At 38.9% G+C, this 24456-nt stretch overlaps 1 protein-coding gene across 1 annotated transcript in view; it reads right to left on the bottom strand.

Moving 5' to 3' along the window:
- MIPEP (mitochondrial intermediate peptidase) overlaps positions 1 to 24456 on the bottom strand; it is a 174948-nt gene that overhangs the window by 136032 nt on the left and 14460 nt on the right. The window contains exons 5-10 of the mRNA XM_025875187.2: positions 24230 to 24293; positions 19843 to 20025; positions 19142 to 19298; positions 14140 to 14188; positions 12529 to 12589; positions 9527 to 9579 (exon numbers count right to left, since the gene is read on the bottom strand). Coding sequence (XP_025730972.1) covers positions 9527 to 9579; positions 12529 to 12589; positions 14140 to 14188; positions 19142 to 19298; positions 19843 to 20025; positions 24230 to 24293 — 567 coding nt within the window. The remainder of the gene's footprint in view (positions 1 to 9526; positions 9580 to 12528; positions 12590 to 14139; positions 14189 to 19141; positions 19299 to 19842; positions 20026 to 24229; positions 24294 to 24456) is intronic.

Here is a 24456-nt window from a genome sequence, read left to right as displayed (position 1 = left end):
TTCTCATCCATTACCTGTGCTTCTCGGCCAACTCTTGTCAATCAAGATTATTGAAACCTCAAACCAAAACTCAATCATTTGCCTTTTAAGCCACTTAATATAGATGTTTAAAACCCCCAATTTTTAAAATCCCATCTGAAGCATTTCAGTATCCCTTTTCTTGGTTCTTTACCAAGTTAACAGCCAAACAAGTGACCTACTATTGGAACTTGAAGTAAATTAAGTAAAACCCCTGGTTGATACCAGGTAGGCTACATTGTGTTCCTGTAATAGCTGGTGATTTCTTAACTCTAAGAGCCAACGAGCCTGGTAGAAACCTCTGTCAAGTCGGGCCACTGCTCCTCCAGCAGACCCGGGGAGACTCCCCTTCCTCCCTGGGGAGGAGTGGCAGAGGAGTGCACCACAGGGATCTGCTGGGTTTGGAGACTCCACACGGGGTCGGGTGCCAGGGATAGAAACGCTCGGTCACAGGCCGGGTGAGCACGGAGTGCGGCCGGGGAGACAGAAGTGACTGAATGCTTTTTTCTGGGGGCGCACTGAGGAGTGGGGCCCCGAGTTCTCGGCTCCTCTGGGGCGGAGAGTGGGAGGCTGCCATTTTCACTCTCCTCCTCCAAAGCTGTACGGAAAGCCTGCAGGGAACAAAAGCTCCCAAGACCAAACCCGAGCAAACCTGACTTAGCCCTGACCGGCAAGGGCAGGACAATTCCGCCTGCGGCAAAGACATTTGGGAACCACGGCAACAAGCCCCTCCTCCAGAAGATCAGCAAGAACAGAGAACCAAGACCAAGTTTACTGATCAATGAGAACGGCAGAACTGCAGCGCTAGGGGAATACTGCACATAGAATCCATGGCTTTTTTACCATGATTCTTTAGTCTTTCAAAGTTAATTTTTTTTAACTGTTTCTTTTCTTTTTTTGAATTTTTCTTTTTCCTTTTTTCAACAATCTTATCCATCCCTTTTTTAAAAATCTTTTCTATTTTTTCATTTTTACAGTCATATTCTCTCCCTTCATAGTAGCTAACCTTATTTTTGGTATATGTGTGTGTGTGTGTGTATATATATATATATATATATATATATATATATATATATATATATATAAGTTGTTCTCTCTTTAAAATTTTGGGATACAGTTTCTTCTAACAGACCAAAATATACCTTAAATCTCTAGTGTATGGCTTTGTTCTACTCTCCTGCCTGATCATATTCTTTCCCTTTTTTTTTTTAATTCCTCTTCTTTCTTTTTTCAACCAACGTCTTATCTTATCAATTCCTTTTATAAAATCTTTTATAATTTTCATCTTTACAGTCATAGTCCATCCCTTCATCGTACTTACCTTATTTTGGATATATATAAGTTTATCTTTCTTTAATATTTGGGAGGCACTTTCTTATAACAGATCAAATACGCCCAAAATCTAGCACTGATCTATGCACCAGCCTGATCACATTCTGGTTTTTTTCTTTTTTTTTTTTTCTCTTTTCTTTCTTTCCCTTTCTTTTCACCTGGTTTCAGGTCTCTTCTGATTTATTTAGTGTATTTTTTCTGGGGTCGTTGTTACCCTGTTAGCATTTTGTTCTCTCATTCATCTATTCTGCTCTGGACAAAATGACAAGATGGAAAAAATCACCTCAAAAAAAAGAACAAGAGGCAGTACCGACGGCCAGGGACCTACTCAATACGGACACTAGTAAGATGTCGTAACTAGAGTTCAGAATGACGATTTTAAAGATACTAGCTGGGCTTGAAAAAAGCATGGAAGATATTAAAGAAACCCTTTCTGGAGAAATAAGAGAATTAAAATCTAACCAAGTCGAATTCAAAAAGGCTATTAATGAGGCCCAATCAAAAATGGAGGTTCTAACTGCTAGGATAAATGAGGCAGAAGACAGCATTAGTGATATAGAAGTACAATGATGGAAAATAAAGAAGCTGAGAAAAAGAGAGATAAACAACTACGGGATCACAAGGGCAGAATTCGAGAGATAAGAGATACCATAAGACGAAACAACATTAGAATAATTGGGATCCCAGAAGAAGAAAGAGAGAAGGGGCAGAAAGTATACTGGAGCAAATTATAGCAGAGAACTTCCCTAATTTGGGGAAGGAAACAGGCATCAAAATCCAGGAGGCACAGATAAGCCCCCTCAAAATCAATAAAAATAGGTCAACATCCCGACATCTAATAGTAAAACTTACAAGTCCCAGAGACAAAGAGAAAATCCTAAAAGCAGCTCGGGACAAGAGATCTGTGACCTACAATGGTAGACACATTAGATTGGAAACAGACCTATCCACAGAGACCTGGCAGGCCAGAAAGGACTGGCATGATATATTCAGAGCACTAAACGAGAAAAATATGCAGCCAAGAATACTATATCAGGCTAGGATGTCATTGAAAATAGAAAGAGAGATAAAAAGCTTCCAGGACAAACAAAAACTAAAGGAATTTGCAAACACAAAACCAGCCCTACAAGAAATATTGAAAGGGATCCTCTAAACAAAGAGAGAGCCTAAAAGCAACATAGACCAGAAAGGAACACAATATACAGTAACAGTCACCTTACAGGTAATACAATGGCACTAAGTTCATACCTTTCAGTAGTTACCCTGAATGTAAATGGGCTCAATGCCCCAATCAAAAGACACAGGCTATCAGACTGGATTAAAAAACAAGACCCATCGATATGTTGTCCGCAAGAGACTCATTTTAGACCCAAAGACACCCCCAGATTGAAAGTGAGACGGTGGAAAACCATTTACCATGCTAATGGACACCAAAAGAAAGCTGGGGTGGCAATCCTTATATCAGACAAATTAGATTTTTACACCAAAGACTGTAATAAGAGATGAGGAAGGGTCTATCCAACAAGATCTAACAACTGTAAATATCTATGCCCCTAACATGGGAGCAGCCAATTATATAAGGCAATTAATAACAAAAGCAAAGAAACACATCAATAACTATACAATAATAGTGGGGGACTTTAACAGCCCCCTCACTGAAATGGACAGATCATGTAAGCAAAAGATCAACAAGGAAATAAAGACTTTAAATGACACACTGGACCAAATGGACTTCACAGATATATTCCGAACATTCTATTCCAAAGCAAGAGAATACACATTCTTCTCTAGTGCCCATGGAACATTCTCCAGAATAGATCACATCCTAGGTCACAAATCAGGTCTCAACCGGTACCAAAAGATTGGGATCATTCCCTGCATATTTTCAGACCACAGTGCTTTGAAACAAGAACTCAATCACAAGAGGAAAGTCGGAAAGAACTCAAATACATGAAGGCTAAAGAGCATCCTACTAAAGAATGAATGGGTCAACCAGGAAATTAAAGAAGAATTAAAAAAAATCATGGAAACAATTGAAAATGAAAACACAACTGTTCAAAATCTTTGGGATGCAGCAAAGGCAGTCCCTAAGAGGAAAGTATATAGCAATACAAGCCTTTCTCAAGAAACAAGAAAGGTCTCAAATACACAACCTAACCCTACACCTAAAGAGCTGGAGAAAGAACAGCAAATAAAGCCTACACACACCAGGAGAAGAGAAGTAATAAAGATCAGAGCAGAAATCAATGAAATAGAAACCAAAAGAACAGTAGAACAGATCAACGAGACTAGGAGCTGGTTCTTTGAAAGAATTAACAAGATTGATAAACCCCTGGCCAGACTTTTCAAAAAGAAAAGAGAAATGACCCAAATAAATAAAATCATGATGAAAGAGGAAAGATCACAACCAACACCAAAGAAATACAATTATAAGAACATATTATGAGCAACTACATGCCAGCAAATTAAGATAATCTGGAAGAAATGGATGCATTCCTAGAGATGTATCAACTACCAAAACTGAACCATGAGGAAATAGAAAACCTGAACAGACCCATAACCACTAAGGAAATTGAAGCAGTCATCAAAATTCTCCCAACAAACAAAAGCCCAGGGCCAGATGGCTTTTCAGGGGAGTTCTACCAAACATTTAAAGAAGAATTAATACCTATTCTTCTGAAACTGTTCCAAAAAATAGAAATGGAAGGAAAACTTCCAAACTCGTTTTATGAGGCCACCATTACCTTGATCCCAAAACCAGACAAAAAGGAGAATTACAGACCAATATCCTTGATGAACACGGATGCAAAAATTCTCACCAAAACACTAGCCAATAGGATCCAACAGTACATTAAAAGGATTATTCACCACGACCAAGTGGGATTTATCCCTGGGCTGCGAGGTTGGTTCAACATCTGCAAATCAATCAATGTGATACAATACATTAATAAAAGAAAGAACAAGAACCATACAATCCTCTCAATAGATGCAGAAAAAACATGTGACAAAGTACAGCATCCTTTCTTGATCAAAACTCTTCAGAGTATATATAGGGATAGAGGGTACATACCTCAATATCATAAAAGCCATCTACGAAAAACCCACAGTGAATATCATTCTCAATGGGGAAAAACTGAGAGCTTTCCCCCTAAGGTCAGGAACACGGCAGGGATGTCCACTGTCACCACTGCTATTCAATATAGTATTAGAAGTCCTAGCCTCAGCAATCAGACAACAAAAAGAAATAAAAGGCATCTGAATCAGCAAAGAAGAAGTCAAACTCTCACTCTTTGCAGGTGATATGATACTTTGTGTGGAAAACCCAAAAGACCCCACCCCAAAACTGCTAGAACTCATAGAGGAATTCAGTAAAGTGGCAGGATATAAAATCAATGCACAGAAATCAGTGGCATGCCTATACACCAACAACAAGACAGAAGACAGAGAAATTAAGGAGTCGATCCCATTTACAATTAATTGCACCCAAAACCATAAGATACCTAGGAATAAATCTAACCAAAGAGGCAAAGAATCTGTACTCAGAAAACTACAAAATAGTCATGAAAGAAATTGAGGAAGACACAAAGAAATGGAAAAACGTTCCATGCTCATGGATTGTAAGAACAAATATTGTGAGGATGTCAACGCTACCTAGAGCAATCTACACATTTAATGCAATCCCTATCAAAATACCATCCGCTTTTCTCAAAGAAATGGAACAAATAATCCTAAAATTTGTATGGAACCAGAAAAAGACCCCGAATAGCCAGAGGAATGTTGGAAAAAAAGCAAAGCTGGCGGCATCACAATTCCAGACTTCAAGCTCTATCACAAAGCTGTCATCATCAAGACAGTATGGTACTGGCACAAAAACAGGCACATGGATCAATGGAACAGAATAGAGAGCCCAGAAATGGACCCTCAACTCTATGGTCTCAACTCAAGAATGTCCAATGGAAAAAAGACAGTCTCTTCAACAAATGGTGTTGGGAAAATTGGACAGCCACATGCAGAAGAATGAAACTGGACAATTTCCTTACACCACACACAAAAATGGACTCCAAATGGTTGAAAGACCTAAATGTGAGACAGGAGTCCATCAAAATCCTAAAGGAGAACACAGGCAGCAACCTCTTCGACCTCAGCCGGAGCAACTTCTTCCTAGAAACATCGCCAAAGGCAACGGAAGGAAGGGCAAAAATGAACTATTGGGATTTCATTGAGATAAAAAGCTTTTGCACAGCAAAATAAAGTCAACAAAACCAAAAGACAACCAACAGAATGGGAGAAGATATTTGCAAATGACATATAAGATAAAGGGCTAGTTTCCAAAATCTATAAAGAACTTATAAAACTCAACACCCAAAGAACAAATGATCCAATCAAGAAATGGGAAGAAGACATGAACAGACATTTTTCCCAAGAAGACATTCAAATGGCCAACAGACACAAGAAAAAGTGCTCAACATCGCTCGGCATCAGGGAAATCCAAATCAAAACCTGAATGAGATACCACCTCACACCAGTCAGAATGAAGGGGGGGGAATCGGATGGGGAGACAAACCATAAGAGACTATGGACTCTGAGAAACAAAGTGAGGGTTCTAGGGGGAAGGGGGGTGGGGGGATGGGTTAGCCTGGTGATGGGTATTAAGGAGGGTATGTACTGCGTGGAGCACTGGGTGTTATACGCAAACAATGAATCATGGAACACTACATCAAAAACTAATGATGTACTGTATGGTGATTAACATAAGAAAAAAAAAGAAACCTCTGTCAACAAATGAGCATTCTGAAGGCCTCCTGAGGGTCACACTGCTTTCAATAAATCTGAGAGATGAAAAGGGCCATTCACAAAAATATGATATTCTTCTTTACAAAAAAATGTATCACCAGATTGCTTTTAATAAGGATTTCCAATTATTGGTTTAGACAGTCTTGAACAATGGCTATCAAATAATATGCATTTACTGAGAGTCCAGAGTGTACATGCCACATTTTACTTCAAATAGAAGAAACAAGACACACTTTGTTCTCAAGAGCTTCACGGTATGGTTGACGTGACAGGTTTAGCCTAAGACACCAAAAGAACACATTGTTAGAAGGTCAAGTGTGCCGCATGTGGGCTGTAAGCATGGTGGTGGCAGGAGCTACAGCAGCCGTGGCAGACCTGGAGGTTTCATGAACTCTTGGCAAAATTTCACAGGGAAGATAGCAAAGAAAGGCGAGGGGAACGCTAGCAGCCGCCAGACACACACTCTGCCCAAGACAGAGAGGGATCTGAAATGGGGCAGAGAGTCTGGTTGAGGAAAACTATAAAGGAAGAGGTGTGATAAGAAAGACCAGAAGGGCGGGCCAGACCCCACAAATAACTGTGGGGGGGGGGGTGTACTCATTGGTAAAGAAAAGTGGGCTGTGACCAGATCCTAGAAGCCACAAAGGACGGCTCCAATTCTATTTTGAAGGCAGTGGCTATCCCATGACCCTGAAGAGGAAAGAGACCAAAAGTGAGCTGTCCTGCCAGCCAGACATAGGCTTCCTCCCTCCGGGACACAGCGATGCCCTGGGAAGCACAGGCAAGGTGGACATCCCTGTCCCCATGTTCTTTCTCCAACATTAAAAGCTTCTCTGACGAGCATTTGACAACTAATTTGATACGTTCATTATACTTTAGATGAGTGCTTTCTTAGAGAAGTCTTCAGAGACAGTGACCTCTCCCTCAAAAGATTCTAGAGAACACTTCAAAAGCATCTGTTAGAGTAGATCATCCTCTAGAACAGTGTCCAGAGAAGGCCGATTCCATATAAAAATATTATTTCAGTACTAATGATACCAACATTAACTCATTTATTTCTGACCTATGAAGTAGGGACTATTACAACTCCCATTTTATAGATAGCTTTGCTGAGAGGTTAGAGAGGACAAGTAACTTTCCAAAGGTCTTGTGTAGCTCATTAGTGGTGGAGCCGGAACTCATCCAGGCCGCCCAGACCTCAGGGATCGTGCTCCAGACCGTGCGGCCATGCCGCCTCAGGTGTTCCTACTCTCTCCAGTGGCCTGTGTGGACAGTGAGACCCTGTCCCTGTGGCTGACAGGGGGAGAACTCCCAACCTACCTGGGGGCACAGCGATCTCTAAGTACTGACTCCAGAGTCAGTCAGCAACACTGACTCTGCAATATTGTACTTTTGGTAGAAATGGAGAAGAGAAAGTCACTATCTTTTATTCAATGTCTTTTATCTAAGTTTACTATCAGACTTCTCAGGGATCTCTCTCATACTCCTAATTAATGCATATACTTTACAACTGAGTATAGCTTTCCAAGTCTTCAAATATTCATATGTCATTTCCATAGAACCACCATTTGGGCATCCTACATTTACAGAATAAAACTAAATGACAAAAATATCACTTAAATATAAGGCTAAGGCATTCATTAAAATAATCAGGGGTGGGCGACATGAAATAGAGGAATACCATGTAAAAATCACAGTAACAAAAATCAGAAAGAAACAAATACCTCTATTTTACATTACTTTCCAATGTCAAAAAATTTTTAAAACCTTTTTTTATATGGAAGGCATTGATAAAAAAATTCTAGTGTTCCTTTATGCTAGATCTTGGTTGGCCAAGCAACCAAGCCAAATCTTTCTTTGAAAAAATTTGAAAAGGTAAATTGTATTGTTTGATGTAAAGACAGGGAGCAAAGTCCGAAGTTCTGCAGCCATAAAACGTATTTGTGAAATAATTATATTAAGCTATAATATATTCTAAGCATTCACTGTTTATCATAATCAAATGATTACACATTTTGAGTAACAGTTTATGTGCTTCCATAGAAAAGGTGGTTCATGCTGAATTTGGGATATATGTATAAAAAACAGTAGCTGACAAAGTATTATGAGACAATATGTTTTGTAAGAGTAGTCTAAGGAACAGAGATGTCACAGAGAAGCCACAGAGAGGAAAATGAATGAATATTAAGTGGGTAAGCTCCTTAACACACTAACTGATCTCAGGGTACCTCCTCCTACCGGTGAAGAAAAGAACACCAAAAGTTACTGTTTTCTGCTTTTGTGACAAATATAAAAAAAATCATTAAAATAAACAAAAAGTCTAATTTTAATGAGGTATTTACTACCCTTCACTTGATGCCCAAATAATGCATAGTAACAAAAAGACTTTAAAGTTAAATACCAACCAAATAAGCATATTATTATCATGATATATGCCAACATGCTTTTATGAAGAAAAAGGCACAAAGCTTTTATTTTCTTCCATTACCTAAATCAATCTTAACACTCTGGGTTAAAGCTGAGGAGCTCAAAAAGGAAGTATAAGAGAAAAATGTTAAAAATCTGTTGAAGGGTAGGATTCGGAGTTGTTTTTTTTTTTTTTTTAATTCCTTTTGTGTATGTAAAGTTGCTTGGGACATCAACATTTCTAAATGTGTTCACTTTGAACAGGCCTCTGTATTTCTTGGGTTTACATGCAACTATAAAAACGACAGAAATAGGGCATATTTAGGGAAAAGAGCATACCTACTAGTTTGTCATAATATAATAAACACAGGAGAATATGGAGGCTAGAGGAGTACTCACATCAAGCTGTCCTAAATCTTTATTTCACATATATCCTTCCAGATGTGCCAAGAAAGTGTCCACAATATGTTCAAATAAAAATGAGAAAACAAAATCACACAGCCCCATCCCAAGGACTACTTATTCCTTCACTGGTTCAACATATATTTGCTGAGCACCCAACCTGGGCCAGAAACAAGAGACAACCGGGGTTCTAGCAAAGTCCCAGCCCCCAAAATGCTCAGTCTAGTAAGGGAACCTAGAAGCTACACACAGGGAGAAGCCAGATTCCAGACCCCACAGGGAGATACTGAAAAGTTTTAAACAAGGAAATGGCACAAGCCATAGAAGAACAGGCTCTGGGGGAGCAGTAGAGCATGCATGATCCTATGACTGAGAGCACAGGTTTAATCCAGATCAAAAACATGTGGGCAAGCGCAGACCACGCCAGCACAGGGCCTGGACTTGAGAGCGTACAGGCTTATGATGTGGGCAACTGAGTGAAGACAGTAGTTGCATAATTAATGTGCAAGGTGCTCAATGAATATTAGTTTCTTTCTTCCCTCTCATAGATGAGTATTTCTCCAAAAAAACTTACCTTTCTGCACGAATCACACCACTGTAGTAGGGGGGATCCCAAGGCATTAATTCCTACAATGGGAAAATTCATTGCTATGAGAGTTATTGACTACTTCACAATTTTTATCAAAAATTTAGCCAGCTTATAAAATGTAAACCTGTTATAATATCAGAAAAGTGTTATAAAAACCCTGAAAATTCATGAAATGCCCACCTCTTTATTCTGACTTCCCTGTAATCAATGAGTACAGAGGTATAAATAAAACATAATCCCAGAATTTGGGGAAAAGGTAAATAATGTAAAATATAAACATAAAAGTCAACATTAATAGATTAAATCAGCCACGTTGAAATTTTTCCCAAAATGCAACCCATGTATCAATCCATAAAATATACTGCAGGTAAGATTAGGGTCATAAAGGTAAGATTAGAGTTCTTTCTAAATCTAAGCAGGAAGCTTAGGGTGGATCCCCAGAATGAAAGCAACAATTTCAAGTGTAATGAAGGGAGAATTAGCTCTAATCTTGGCAAAGAAAATATGTCATAAAGAAGCACTGTCACAACAGTTGGTTTTGACAGCTGGTACAGAATACTGAAGGGAAGAAAAGCTTGAACCCCTGAACGATCCTCCTCCCCATAAACTGTCCAGGTGACAGGAGTGACTAAGAGCCCAGGCCGTGAAGTCAGAATGCCTGGGCTCAAGTGTGCAATCCACACTATTGTACAATGTGGAAAAGTTCTTTCTGCTTGCCAATGCTTTCCCGTTTTCCTTCTACATGACCTGACCCCACCCCCCTGTACCCTGAGCCCACCTCCTGCCGCTCTTGCCCTCCCTCGCTCCACTCTGGCCACACTGGTCTCCTCACTGTTCTGTGACCACAGGGGGCATCTGCTCTCTCTGTGGAGAAGGGTCTGCCCTGCATTACTGCTGCGGGGCACTGCCTCATCTCTTTCAAGTCTCTGCTCAAGGGTCCTCTCACATAAGAGGTCCTCCCTGACGAGTCCCTAGAGAAGAGCAACCGCCATCCCCTTTTCTCCGCATTATTCTCCCCTGTTGCCCTTATCACAATACAACACAGCACATATTTATTTCGTGTATTTACTATCCATTTTCCTCCCCTAGAATGTAAGCTTCTTGAGGACAGGGACTTTGTTCGCATTTTTCCTATTACGTCCTGACAGCCTGAACACTGTCAGCTACACGTAGTGCCTCAGTAACAGCATTTCTTAATGCACTTCAACTATTAACAGAACACCTGGCACTGAGTAAGAGCTCCATGAATGCTGGCTCTATCCTTTGATTTATCCTTTAAATTTTCAGTTCAGACATTACCTCCTTGAATAACAAGGTGTTCTTTCTCATATTCCATGATCACGCTGTTTCCATGAAATCAGACAATGTAAGACATGTACAGGCTTACTTTCCTTCTCCCAGCATCTCCGAAACTCTAGCCCCCAAGTGTTCAGTTCCTGGGACATATTTCCTCCAACAGATGACCATTTACTACCTGCTATGTACCAGAGAGTGCAAGCTCTAGGGAAATAAAACCCAGTAAGACCTAATCCCTGTATCAAGGAGCTGATAATGGTCTAGGAAGCAGAAAAATTGACTCCACAACCAGAGTACAATAGGTCATATGCATGATGTTGTCCCATGTGAAAGACAGCCCATGAGAAGGGTATTTAAATCACAGTGGAAGGTCAGGCAATGTTGGGAGGAGACAAAGCTGGAGCTGAGTTTGGAAGATTGGGCATACTGAATCCAGATGAGAAAGAGGGAAAGGCATTCCTGTGTATGGTGTTTGTGAGTGACAGCAAGCTACCTACCATAGTTGCTGGCGCATAAGTATCAGTCAGAATTAAAAAACAAAAGAAAGGAAAGCAGGGGCAAGCAAAGCAGTAAGTAGGTAAAAAAAAAAAAAAAAAAAAGCACAAGAGCATCACACAGATATTATCAGTAGGGAACAACAAGGGACACTAACTGAACTTAAAGGGGCAGCAGAAGATAAGGCTAGAGAAGCAGGTAGAAGCAAAATTAGGAAAGGCTTGGTGGGAAAGCTAAGGTAAATCTGAGAATTACAGCAAGCCATTGAAAATTCTTAAACAAAAGAGTGATAAGATCAGATCTGCTTTTTGGCAAAATCCCTCTGGTGGCAAGTCATTCATTCATTCATTCATTCATTCATGTTTCAAGTAAGTGCTGAGTACCTAGTACGTCTAACACTGAACTAGGCGCGTTGCTAAGCAGTCCAAATCAGGAGCCAGAACAAACAGCAAGAAAACCAGTTCAGCAACTACAACTATAATCCGGGTGAGAAGTAACAATGACCTGAACCAGGGCTGTGGCAATAGGCATGGAGAGGCAAGAACACAGAGTTCTCAGAAAGGTAGAATCTACAAGATTTATTAACTGATGGGGATAGGGGTGTAATAAATAACCTGAAGGGCTTGTCGAGACAAGGATTATAGGGTTAGAGATATAGCAGGTCTCATGTAGGGCTCCTGTGTTAAGATGGGGTATACTTTGAAGTCAACATCGATTTAATTGAGCTCCATAAATTAGCAAATAAGAAAGTAAACTGCGATGTTAACACTGATGGTTAAATTGCCACCTACCAGATCAATCCCCCACTGAGCCTCCTTAAAGGCTGCTTCAAACTGAGAAGCCCACTTTTGGTACAAAGGAAGCAGCCTTTGCGTGAATGTATATTAATATACGTTGTTAATATACATTTATAGGCGTGTATATGCGGATGACCATGCGTGAGTATTATGTCAACTAACCAGCAAAAAAATACTGGATTTCCTGGAAATGTCAAACTCAGACATATGGATCAAGTATTTCAAGTTATTTCAGTATTTTGTTCACCAAACCCAAGGATCGGAACCAAGACCAGGGATCAGAAACAAGAACATACACACCTTTAGCATATCACAAGAAAGTTCTAGAGTCAAAAGATAAGGACTTCAGCTGATAGACTGTTTATACTATAATAAAAATATTCCAAAATTGTCACTTACAGAATTTTGAGGATTTAGTTTCATTTTCATCCCTCGTATCATTTCAAAGTCTTTTATAGTTCTGTAAAACAGGTTTATCATTCATTGTTAGGACAAAATTTTAATAATTACATTATTAAAGAATTAGTTTTCTTGGGGGAATGGAGTAACTGGGTGATGGGCATTAAGGAGGGCTCTTGATGTAATGAGCACTGGGTGTATGCAACTGATGAATCACTAAAATCTCCCTCTGAAACTAATAATATACTGTATGTTAATTAATTGAATTTAAATAATTTTTTAAAAAAGAACTTCTTTTTCTCATGTAACTTTCCAGTATTCATGATAAAATTGGAAGTAATTCGTAGTGCAAATGTAAACCAGTATTAATCCAAATTTTATCTGTGTTAGAAAGGACAGCAATATATCATCAGTAAATTACTGCAATTTCTACCTTAGAAAATATCCTAGCAAATAGATACAGGACTTAAAAATATTAAAGCTTGGAAAAATTAGCAATGTTACAGATACATGTAAAGGTTATAACCAGCAAACTTCCTTCTATTAAAAAATATGAACAGAGATTATATTTAAAATTATGATTAATAATTTTTCCCCTACAGAAAAACTCTAGCTGGACAACAATCAAATATGTGCTTAACATCTATAGAATACGAAGTTTCTATTAGAATTAACTCCTATATATAACTGTAAAAACCTGAAGACGTGTTTGCTCAAAATATAATCCACAGTTACATACAAAGGAAGAAAGAATACTACCACTTAACTAATAAAGCAAAGTAGAGAAAATTCTCAATTAACCGCATAATTAACACTGCCTCTTCATTAAATCAAAGCCACAATGGTTCACTAGATTAAAAGAAAAGTTTAGAATTTATAAATATAGTCCAAATCAGAGAGGACTGGGTTCTAAGGCATGAGTTTATAAAAACAGAAAATGGAAATTTGAGCTAAAATTTAACGTTTTGATGTAGTCAAAAAGGCAAAGGAAATGTTCAACAGCATTACGAGACAACCATGACATGCCTCTTCCTGGAATCCTAGATGTCTGAAGGCTGCTGGAGTATGGCCACTCAGCAAAGCACTAGAAGAGCACCAGTGAAGGACAAGTAACTCTATCAAAGACAGAAAGGCAGGAATACAACAAAGGGACTCACTACAGAGAACTACGAAAGTTGAGGCAGATCATTCTTAAGATCCAAACCACGGATCAATTTACCACATCCAGGAGCCACCTATATTTAGGCCAAAAGAAGAGAAACACTATGAACTTCTTATAAAATTGGTGGTACGAGTTGAAAACATATAGTTTCAAAAAGGCTTGGAAAAAATTTTTTAATTACACATCAATGACGGGTTCCTAAGGCAATGAACTAGTTCATCAGAGAGGACAGTCCAAGTTTTCAAAACTGTCACCTTAGGAAGACAGCTATGTGCTTTTTAAGTATCCCTCATAGTTAATCCAATCTCCTGCTGACTAGTCCACAGATCTGACCCGATATTCCCATACTTGTATTTTTAATAGGTCACCTCCTAATTTTTTTTATAAATCAAGTCTCCTTTTAAAAAAACCACATGATACACACTCTAAAGAGTAGAATAAAAACTAACCTTTCAGAAAGTTTGTCTGATAGTTTCTCAAGGAACTGCATGACAGTCTCTAAAAATGAAACCCAAAAGAAAATGTCTTTAATTACATAAAATAAAATGAACATATCTGTTAAAATTAGAATGCAATGGTCATAATCTATGCACTACAATGCCACTAAAGTGCTCATTTTCAAAGCGTGCCAGGGTTGCTAATATAATATGTCCAGATGATGATGATCAATTTATCAAAAAACATATTAAACAAAATAGTAATAATCCAAAGCCTTCGATTATCCCCCAGGTGAGGAATGAATGGAGAGCAAAAAAAAAAGAATCCAAAATTTCAATGTGTTTCTATATACTCATATGTGTAAGAGAAAAAATAAGTTTTTTTAGACCTTTCTAATTTATCCTGAGTTTTAAAAAGATAGCTAGACTCTGATTTGTTCATAAAAATCAGTACAATTTAGAAGCATGATTCACTAAAAACTGGGTTTTAAAAATCAATGTTTTTCTGGATTATTTTTGTTTTTTATCTACAGCTGAGAATAATCTATTCAGGATCAATATCAAAACAAAATATGCCAAAATTAGAATGTTAGAAATTTAACCTCTGCTAGGATTTTTTTTTAAGTCCTTAAATACTTCAGCCATAGTCGTCATATATTTATTACAAACTCATAAAGGCAAGATAGTGCAACTATCATTATTTCCCATGATAGGGAATTTTTCATGTGTATTTTTTAATTTACCACTTTTTGCCATTGATTTATGTATAGAGAGCTTTCACATGTATTTTAGAGTTTGCCACAAACACTGTTTCTATATTTTCCAGATAATCTTGTATATGGTTTTAAGTTTCCTGCCATCTCCAATTTAAATTATCTTCTTTCTGAGTAAAATAAAAGCCTGAGAAAAGAATGGGGGTTAACCTAAACCAAGAAGCCATGGGGTTTCCTGCCACTGTCGATCCTTAACAAGCCTTGTATACAGTAATCCTGAAAACACTGCCTCATGCACCATATTAAATGGTATTAGACCTTTGAGAAAAACCATTATTTCGTTAAAAATGAAATCTTATTTCAGGATATCATATCAGCTGCCATAGAGAAGTATTTTCAAGTACATTTGTGCATGCTTTTTATTTCTAAACATTTTTTACTCACTTTCACCCATTTTTGTTTTTCTAGCTATCTTAAATATGAAAAATCTACCTCAAATAACCTACCTGAAAAATTGTCATGTTACAAAGAATGAGTCTGAAAGCCCATGAAAATCAATAAATGCCTCACTGGAAAATTATTTCCTAATTCACCTGTCACATGAATGCCCACCTTAACCCTTGTTTATATCCTACCTTCTTCCTTCTCTCTGCTGAAAGCTCACCATTCCCTCACCTCCGATTTCCAGTTTCACTTCCCTCATGAAACCCTCAACAAGCACACATGCATCTGACAAACTTCCTGAACTCCTAAAATCCTACAGTATTGTGTTGTCTATATGTACCACTCATTTGGCACTGAGAAGACAATGACCTATATAATTACTTATCTTTATATAACTGATCTCCCCAATTAAATTTTAAATTCCTTAAGGACACAAGTCACATCCTATGTGACTGCACAATAGCCTAACTCCAAACTATGACCACACTAACCACCTAGTGAGCAATGCAATCACTGGTGATGAAATCTGGCATTAGCTGCTACAGGACCAGGGACCTCCAGTCCACACTGCTCACCTCAGTGTTCAATCCTCAACCTTCTTCAGACTGCACCTGCCCTCAGCATTTGAGTCAGCTAATTACTCTCTCAAGATACTTCATGAGGCTTCCAGGACCACCCACTCTGTTCATTTTTCTCCTCTCTCACTCATGCTCCTTCTTGGTGGCTATTACTGGTTTTCCCTCATATCTCTGACCTTCTAAACTTGGAGGGCCCCAGAACTCACTTCCTAGACTTCTGTTCTTCTTTAGATGCACTCACTCCCTTGGACGTCTCATACAATCTCATGAATTTAAATAAAGACACAAAGGCAACTGGGTGGCTCAGTTGGTTAAGCGTCTAACTCTTGATTTTGGCTCAGGTCATGATCTCAGGATCACGAGACCGGGCCCCACGTTAGGCTCTGTGCTCCATGGGGAGTCTGCTTGAGATTCTCTCCCTCTCCCTGTGCTTCCCTCACTCACACACACTTTCTCTCTAAAATAAATAAATCTTTAAATAAATAAATAAAGACCCAGATTTATATCTCTGGCTCAGCACTCTCCTCATTTCCACAGATACACATCTAACTGCCTACTCAACATCACCATGTGAACACCAATTGGCATCTCAACTTAACTTGAACCAAACCAAGGCTCCAGTCCTCCCTATCTTAGTTAGCAATAACTCACTATGTCTCTTCAGTTAATCAGGTTAAAAACCTTGGTTCCCCTTCAAAATGCGACATATCCAGAATCGGACACATTGCAAAACCCTCCACTGCTACCATTTTGGTCAAGCTGCCATCCTTCTCATCGTGATTACTGCAAAACAGCTTCCACATGGCCTCTCCTCCACCCCTGCCTCCCTGCAGTCCATCTCAGTGTCAGCAGCATATGACCTGACAGCAAAATTTAAGTCAGATCACCTTACTTCTCTGCTCAAAACCCCCAACGACTTTCGATCTCACTGGAGGAAAAGCCCTGCTGAACACAGCCCCTTCTTCGTCTACCTCCACCTCTTACCACTCCCCTCACTCACTCCACTCACCGCTTTGCCCATTTTGCTTTTCCTCAAACGTGTCAAGCTACCGTAGGGACCTCTGCATTTGCTGTGCGTCCATCTGGAACTTTCTTCCCCTAGTGAGCCATAGGGTTATTCCTGCACCTCCTTCAAATCTACACTCACATGCCCTGCAAGCCCCTCCCTGGCAACTCAGTTTAAAACCCAACACCACTACCACACGTTCACATTCCTTATCCCCTTCCCCATTCAGTTTTCTCCGCAACTTGCATTAACTATTAACCTACTGTGTTCCTTACCTATGTATTTTGTTCTTATCTCCCTTATAGAAATATAAATTACACAAGAGCAGAAATTTCTATCTGTTTTACATACTGACTTATTTCTTGGTCCTAGGATCATACCTGACATATAGTGGGCACTCAGTAAATATTTGCTGAATCAATGGATGAAAACAGAGAATGAAGATGATGTCTTTTACATCATCTGTTTGGTCTCAAGCAGCTTATAAAGACCATAAATTTAGAGCACGGGCTTAAGTTTCAGCCCTGCCACTTTTTAGCACTATAACTAACCTTGGGTTTCTATCCTATGAGGTAGATACAAACATCTACCTCACACAGCTGCACAGAAATTAAATGAAATAATGGGCCAGAGTAAGCATCCTACTATTATTATAGTTAACCCCTGAACAACACGGGTTTGAACTGTGCAGTCCACTTATACAAGGATATTTTTCGACAAATATGGTACTATAAATGTGTTTTCTCTTACGTTTTCCTTAATAACGTTTTTTCTCTAGTTTATTGTAAGAACACAGCATATAATATATAGAACATATCAAATACGGGTTAATCAACTATTTGTTATCAGTAAGGCTTCCCATCAACAGTGGGCTATTAGTAGTTAAGGTTTGGGGGAGTTAAAAGTTACATGTGAATTTTCGATTGTGCCAGTTGGGGGGTATCAGCAGCCCCTCGTCGTTCAAGGATCAACTGTACATATAATAATAATAATAATAATAATAATAATAAAAAATTATTGTAACAACCTGATGACAACAATGACCACAGAAAAACACACAAAATGACATAAGATCCATTTAGGAGTTAAATGGGGTGAAACAAATTGTAGGCACTGAAGGGTTTCACAGACAAGGGTGTCTAAGGGAAGTGAAAAGTGGAGAGGCTTTGTGAAAGAGGTAGGTTTTGAGCTGAGCACTGAAAATCTATAGGATTTCATCAGACAGATTGGGAGAGGGGAGCTGTGCCCCATACAGGGAACAACATGAGCAAAGGAATGAGTGTGCAGTGCCTGTGGTTTCACAGAGAGCCTTGATAGCTCAAGGGAATAGGCATTTACAAAAGAAATGGCCATTTTTTAAGAATACTTTGGAGAAGATAGGAACATACTAGAGAGAGAAGGGATAAGCAAGGAAGAAATAATGACAAAACAGAATTAACAATGTGATCTTCCTCCTAGACAGAGTTCATTTCTAGCGTTCCCTTTATCCGTGAATTATATGTCCACCCACATGCACAATCAGAAACCACGGGTACCCAACACGCCGTCTCCTACTCCTTCTCGACCCATCACTAAGTCTCGTAGATTTGACCTCTGAAAGAGATCTTGAATCTGAACAGTTCTACCATCGCAACTACCCTACTCCTGACTCAGTGTCTGAACTATGATGGGAATTTCATATGCCTTTGAAAAAACTTACTATACACACTTACATTATTACTATTGTATAATGCTTTCTTTTATACATTCTAAATCATAAAGAACTCAACAGAGCACAAGGCAAGACTCTAATAAACCCCAGGATGCTTTTTCCCCACTTAACACAAACCCTCCCATCCAGCACTCTTCTCTCCAAAAAGGAGGTTTATAGAACTACGTGTTTTTACAGCCCAAGCCTATATTCAACCCTGTCTTCAACAGATTTATTGATCTTTCCTCCTCTTTCACACTAATTCTAACCAATGTGGCTAGGTTGACCACAGAAACTAGCTGAGTTAAAATGAAAACAATTGAAATTAGCATCAGTGTAAAACTTAAGCACGACTTAACTCTAAACACGCATAAAAAATAAATTACCTTGGGGGTTGGAGAGAATATATTCCAAACTATTAGCTCTATTTAGAAGTCAGTTCTATGTAATGATGTAGAAAATCTCAATAAATGGATCTCTGAGTATATTAAAAAGAGAACACTGATTTATAGCTATTTAAAATCAGAAGTTCAGTTTCACAAAAATCCTATTTTGTTCTGAAAAGTTGGGTGAACAAGCTTACCTGGATTTTTGGCTATTGTGCCTTGGAGGGCTCTGTGGGAGTATGTGGAGTACCCCACTAACTTTGCCAGAAGGTCTCTGTTGCTGAGCAATTCTTCCAAACATTTCAACTGACCCACATTGGGATAAAGAAAAATTTTATAAGCAGCTTCTCGAACCTGTATTTAAAATGAAATGTTAGAAGGTATAATAAGTACCATGACACAAAGGCCCATGCAATGACAATGTAGGCTAACTCTCACTTCTCTATTCTACAGGTGATCATTGCTTTAAAAATAAAATAAGGGTTTATACAGGGTGAATAAAGCTTTTAGATTCATAAACTAGTATGGGATATAAACACATTCTTGATTGGAGTTCTCTGTTATGGGGTATGGTGGAACAATCTTTTACCCAATGCATGTGTTATAAAGCACCTTTAACCAGGTGAAGACTACAGGCATTAAGAATCTGAGTAGTCTCAAATGTCAATTGCTATTTATCATACTTTAAACATGAGGAGTTCTTGATGAGACATGAATGATTAAACCATTTTCATCATTCAAAGCATGTATGGAATTAATAAGCCCACAGTCCAATTTTAGGGCTTAGTAACACTCAAGTATTTTTAAAGGTATGATTACATTACCACTGAATTTTCGGTTAAAACAGTAGCAACACTCAGACGGGAGCTAAACTATGAAAAGAGTGGAATGCACATACCAAGTCATCTGGGGCTTCTGCATGTAGACCATCAATTATGACATGATTTCCAGTGACTACAAAGTTAGGGTGAATGTGTTCTGGTAAGAGATGCTTCTCAATCTTGTTGGGAAAGTTAGTTCCCATAAGAAATACATTACTCAAGTCCAAGATTTTCACATTCAGGTCCACTGCTCTTTTACGCTAGATGTGGAAGGAGTAAAAGTTATTTAAAGGCATTGAAAGTAATAGTTAACAACTGATTTAACAGGCCATCTATAAGGATGGTAAAGCAACATATATGGTTAAATTAATTGAATGAGATACTAAATATGTTAAATAAAATGAACATTGAGTATATTGTTTATGCCATAAATACATAGTAATTTACTCTAAGTAGTATGTTAATTCTACTTTTGATAGATATTTAATATCCTAACAGTTTGTATAGTGTTTCTATGCTTTAAGATTTATGTAAATTCTAGAGTTCTATTTTATGCCTAGGTTATGTAACTAATCTCTGAAATTAGCAATACTGGGAAGTACAGAATCCTTCCCTATCCCCAAAGATAACCTCTTAGTTAAGTGAACCGGAGAACAGTAGGTAGTTGAATCTAGTCAATATGATACTTATAAGTATTTGTAGACTAAAGAGAACAAGTTGAAGGGCAAATCTGAAAATATACTGGGTCCTAAAAAATGAGACCAAAAGGTAGAGGGAAAGCAATAGAATTTCTGCAGGTCTTCACAAGAGTATAGTGAACATCCAGGGGGGCTGCCCTGTAGCAGTTCTGAGGCTGCAGACACTTGAGCAGCGACAGAAGGACAGCAGTGGATTGGGGGGAGCAGAGCCAGACAGAGCCCATAGGGCAGAGCTGCGTCTTCCAGCCCCGTGCCCGGCACCCGTCAGCCCGCCGACTCACTGACAATGATGTGGCTGGGACACCCATGGGGGTTTGTTCTGGCAGTCACACCCTTAGGACATATAATCGCCTGAGAAAACGTGTATTATCAAAGGGGGCGCCATAAATGTTTTGGAGAAAACATAAACTAGTCCATGTCATCAGTCCGGTTTACTGGAGGACAAGGGTGAATTTGCAGTTATTGTTACTAGAAAAGTAGTTGGGAATCTGGACCTGTGCTCATGATGGACTTCAGGTGAAATGAGATGCACATCTTTCTGGGATGGGGATCACTAGCTGTCAACACATTCTAAATTGTACTATGACCCTAAAGAATGGTTAAGCAGCACTAATACTTTTTAAAAGATATTTAAGATGTGAATGTACACTTGATAAGATGTTGGGAAAAAACTAAGTATATATTAGCAAACAAAAACTTTACAATATAGGGGAGCCTGGGTGGCTCAGTGGGTTAAGCATCCGACTCTTGATTTCAACTAAGATCTTGATCTCAGGATTGTGAGTTCAAGCCCCACGTTGGGCTCCATCCTGGGTGTGGAGCCTACTTAAAAAAATTTACAATGTAGAGAATTCAAACTTCATGGGAAAAATTCGTTTTCAGACACTCCAACGTCTTTATAGTCCAGATTTCTCTTCACCTATTTTGTTTCTACTATGGCCATTTATCGCCACCTAATGGTAATCAGTGGAATAACTAAAAAGGTAAAAGATCTGGAAATTATACTATAGTTCCAAAAATATTCCCCAAAGCCTTTACCCTGGGAAAAAAAAAAAAAAAAAGTGATACAACTATTTCAAAGAATTTATCACCTGTTAAAATCCCCAGAAAATTAAAAACTGGGTTTACTTCCTGCCTTCACCAATTTCCTAGACACATAGCATTTCACCATTCTGAGATAAAGATGCAGTACTCTGAACTCTAAGAATTCTATGAAATTGTTGTGTTATTTATCAAAAGATTGCTTAAAAAACATATACTTCTATTCCTTTTAAACTTTTAAGTTACATTCATATGAGACCTTAAAAATTAAATAAAAAATAACCTGGGAAGAATACAGAAAGAATATACAGGCCTATATAATTTGTACACATTACATTGGTGGGTTTCTTTCAAGACCTCTCTTTTAAAAAAGGGTAACATGTCTCCTTTTATCCTGTCCCTAGTGGAGGCCCTTGGAGAACAGACACAGAAGTTAAGAGACAGAAGTTCGGGAGGTTTACTTTACTTGCATCTTTAATGTTCGTGGGCGCCAGGAAAGGCAGCTATCCGTAAGAACACTCGAGAAGTAAAAGCAGCAGGTTCAATGCTGGTGAAACAGACCCTGCCTTGACACATAACACTTCTGAGTGAAGTTTCAAAAACATCTTCCCTGAGGATTACATAAAATAACCAGACTATTCACCTAGATTCTCTCCTAGCAACTCTACTATTCTCCACTATGCATTATTACAATTCGTCATACAGTCATTTGGTATTTGCTGAGGCCAAAACTGGAAAAAACATGACCAGCATTCTTGGTCCTTGAGAAGCCCCTAATTTAGATAAGTAATGCAGTAGGAACAGCTTCAATAACAGGCACTTAAAGATAAATGCAATATGCATAAAAAGTCAAATGGGAATTCAGATGAATACAAAATTCCCCCTGGGGGATAAAAGCTTCACAGACACAGTGATCTGAGGATGAGGCCTTAGTGGGGGTGTGAAGCAGGCAGGCCTGGTGAGCAGACAGGGGAGGGGTAGGAGGACCGGGGCCACATACGAGAGGCCCCAGTGTAACGAGTTACAGGGGAGCACAGGGAGGGCTGGAAGAGAACTGCCATGCGTGTTCTTTGTTACCTATTAGCTGCTATTGGCAATGGAAAGTGACTGAGAGGTTCTGGGTGGGACAGTAATGATCAAATCAATATTTTAAGGAAATCAACACATTCTAAATTGTGTTGATTTCCAGACAGGTTCACAGACAGGTCAGACTGAGCAGCAGAAAACCTGGGCAGAGACAGCTGAGCAGGCTCTGGAGTCCAAGCCTCCTCCACCTACTAACTCTGTCACCCTGGGTAGATCACATAAATTCTAGGCACCTCAGTTCCTCATCTACGAAACAGGAATGATAATAATACTCAAACAGCCTCAAAGCCGTTATGAAGATCTGATGAGAAATACGTGCTTCAAATAGCAAATGCTTAATCACTATTAATTATACTGAGTGTCAGGAAGACAAAGACCTTTCGGACAGCCCAGGTATATGGTGATAAGGTTGAAGGCGAGCTGTTCTGGGGATGCAGACAGATGTAGGAGCTCTACAGAAACAATCCAAGGACTTTGTCACTAATTAAGACGTGGAAGTATGGGAAATAAAAAATGTGAACTGACCTCTAATTTTTATTTGAGTGACTCAGAGACTAGTGGATTCATTATATAGAGAAGTGGTAATAAACAACTGGTTTGAAAAGGGGCCAATGTGTCCATTTTAAACAACATAAATGTACGGTAGAGCCTATTAGCCTTGGGGACTGCTGGCGGCCTGTGTAGCTCAGGATTAGGTCAGGAGTCTCGTGCTGAGCCCTTAGAGCCACGTAAACACACCGGTGTGCAAGTGGCCCCAGCATTACTCAAACCCAGGACGAAGCAAAATGATATTATCTATTGCAGATAGATAATACCCCCAAGACCCTGACCTCTACTTTCCAACATACTCTGATAAACTAATCTCTATTAATAGATAAGTGGCTTTATATTCTATTTATTAGGAAAAACATACCTAAAAAAAAAAAAAAAAAAAGCATAACCAAAATAGACTCCAGGCAAGTAGGGGAGATAACTATGGAGCAGGTGGATCTTTCAGTGGTGGTTAAGTCACCCCCATTCTCCCAGTCCTGAGCATAATATAGAAATGAGGGATTCGGTTTCTTAGGATGTTGTGTTCTAGAAAGAGAAGTGGCCAGAGTTAGACATTCTGGACACTAAGGAAGGGATCTTGAACCAATCACTTTGTTCTATTTCCATATCTGTGAAAGGAGGGGTCTAAACAATGTCTACAGTCCCTCCTATTCCAGGGTAGACATTGTATAAGCCCTGTCTCCTGCTTCTAGAACAAAACTGTGTGGATCTGTCAAAGACATGTAGAATATGAATAAGTACACTTATGTAAAGGTCTCAGTGATATTCCCTGTACCTCCACTTCCAGACCTCAATCTTCAAAATTCTCAGCTTTCCAATCACTTGCCTCTCCTTCCTGCTATCACCCATCTAGGATGCCACGACATCTAAAACACCCCAATGGTCTCAAGTAATTTCTTAATTCTGAGTTTTCATGGGTAATAGACAAACTTCCAGAGAGCACTATATTCAAATATGATAGAAGAATTTCATAACACAACCTAAAGTTTGTATGATATGCAAATTTAAGCAACATACAAGGACTGTAGCAATAAAGATACCAACTAAATATTAGTAAAACGAGCAGGAAAAAACAGGAAAGAGTCACCTTTTCTTTGTCTAGATGGATTCCGCTGATTTCAAAATCAAACATAAACAGTTCAGCCACTCGCCTATAAACAAAACGAACCCAGGTTATAATGGGTAATAATAACTATTAACAAAATCACTTTCTTGTTAAATAAATTGGACTTTTTCAACTGTACTCCCTAAAAGCCAAATGTGTACACACACACACACACACACACACACACACACACACACACACACACACAC

This window comes from Callorhinus ursinus, unplaced genomic scaffold (genome assembly GCF_003265705.2).
Source record: "Callorhinus ursinus isolate GAN/ISIS: 27379988/994484 unplaced genomic scaffold, GSC_fseal_2.0 scaffold7, whole genome shotgun sequence".
Taxonomy (NCBI): domain Eukaryota; kingdom Metazoa; phylum Chordata; class Mammalia; order Carnivora; family Otariidae; genus Callorhinus; species Callorhinus ursinus.
Note: the sequence above shows the minus strand (reverse complement) of the source record. Positions and strands in the feature narration are given on the sequence as shown.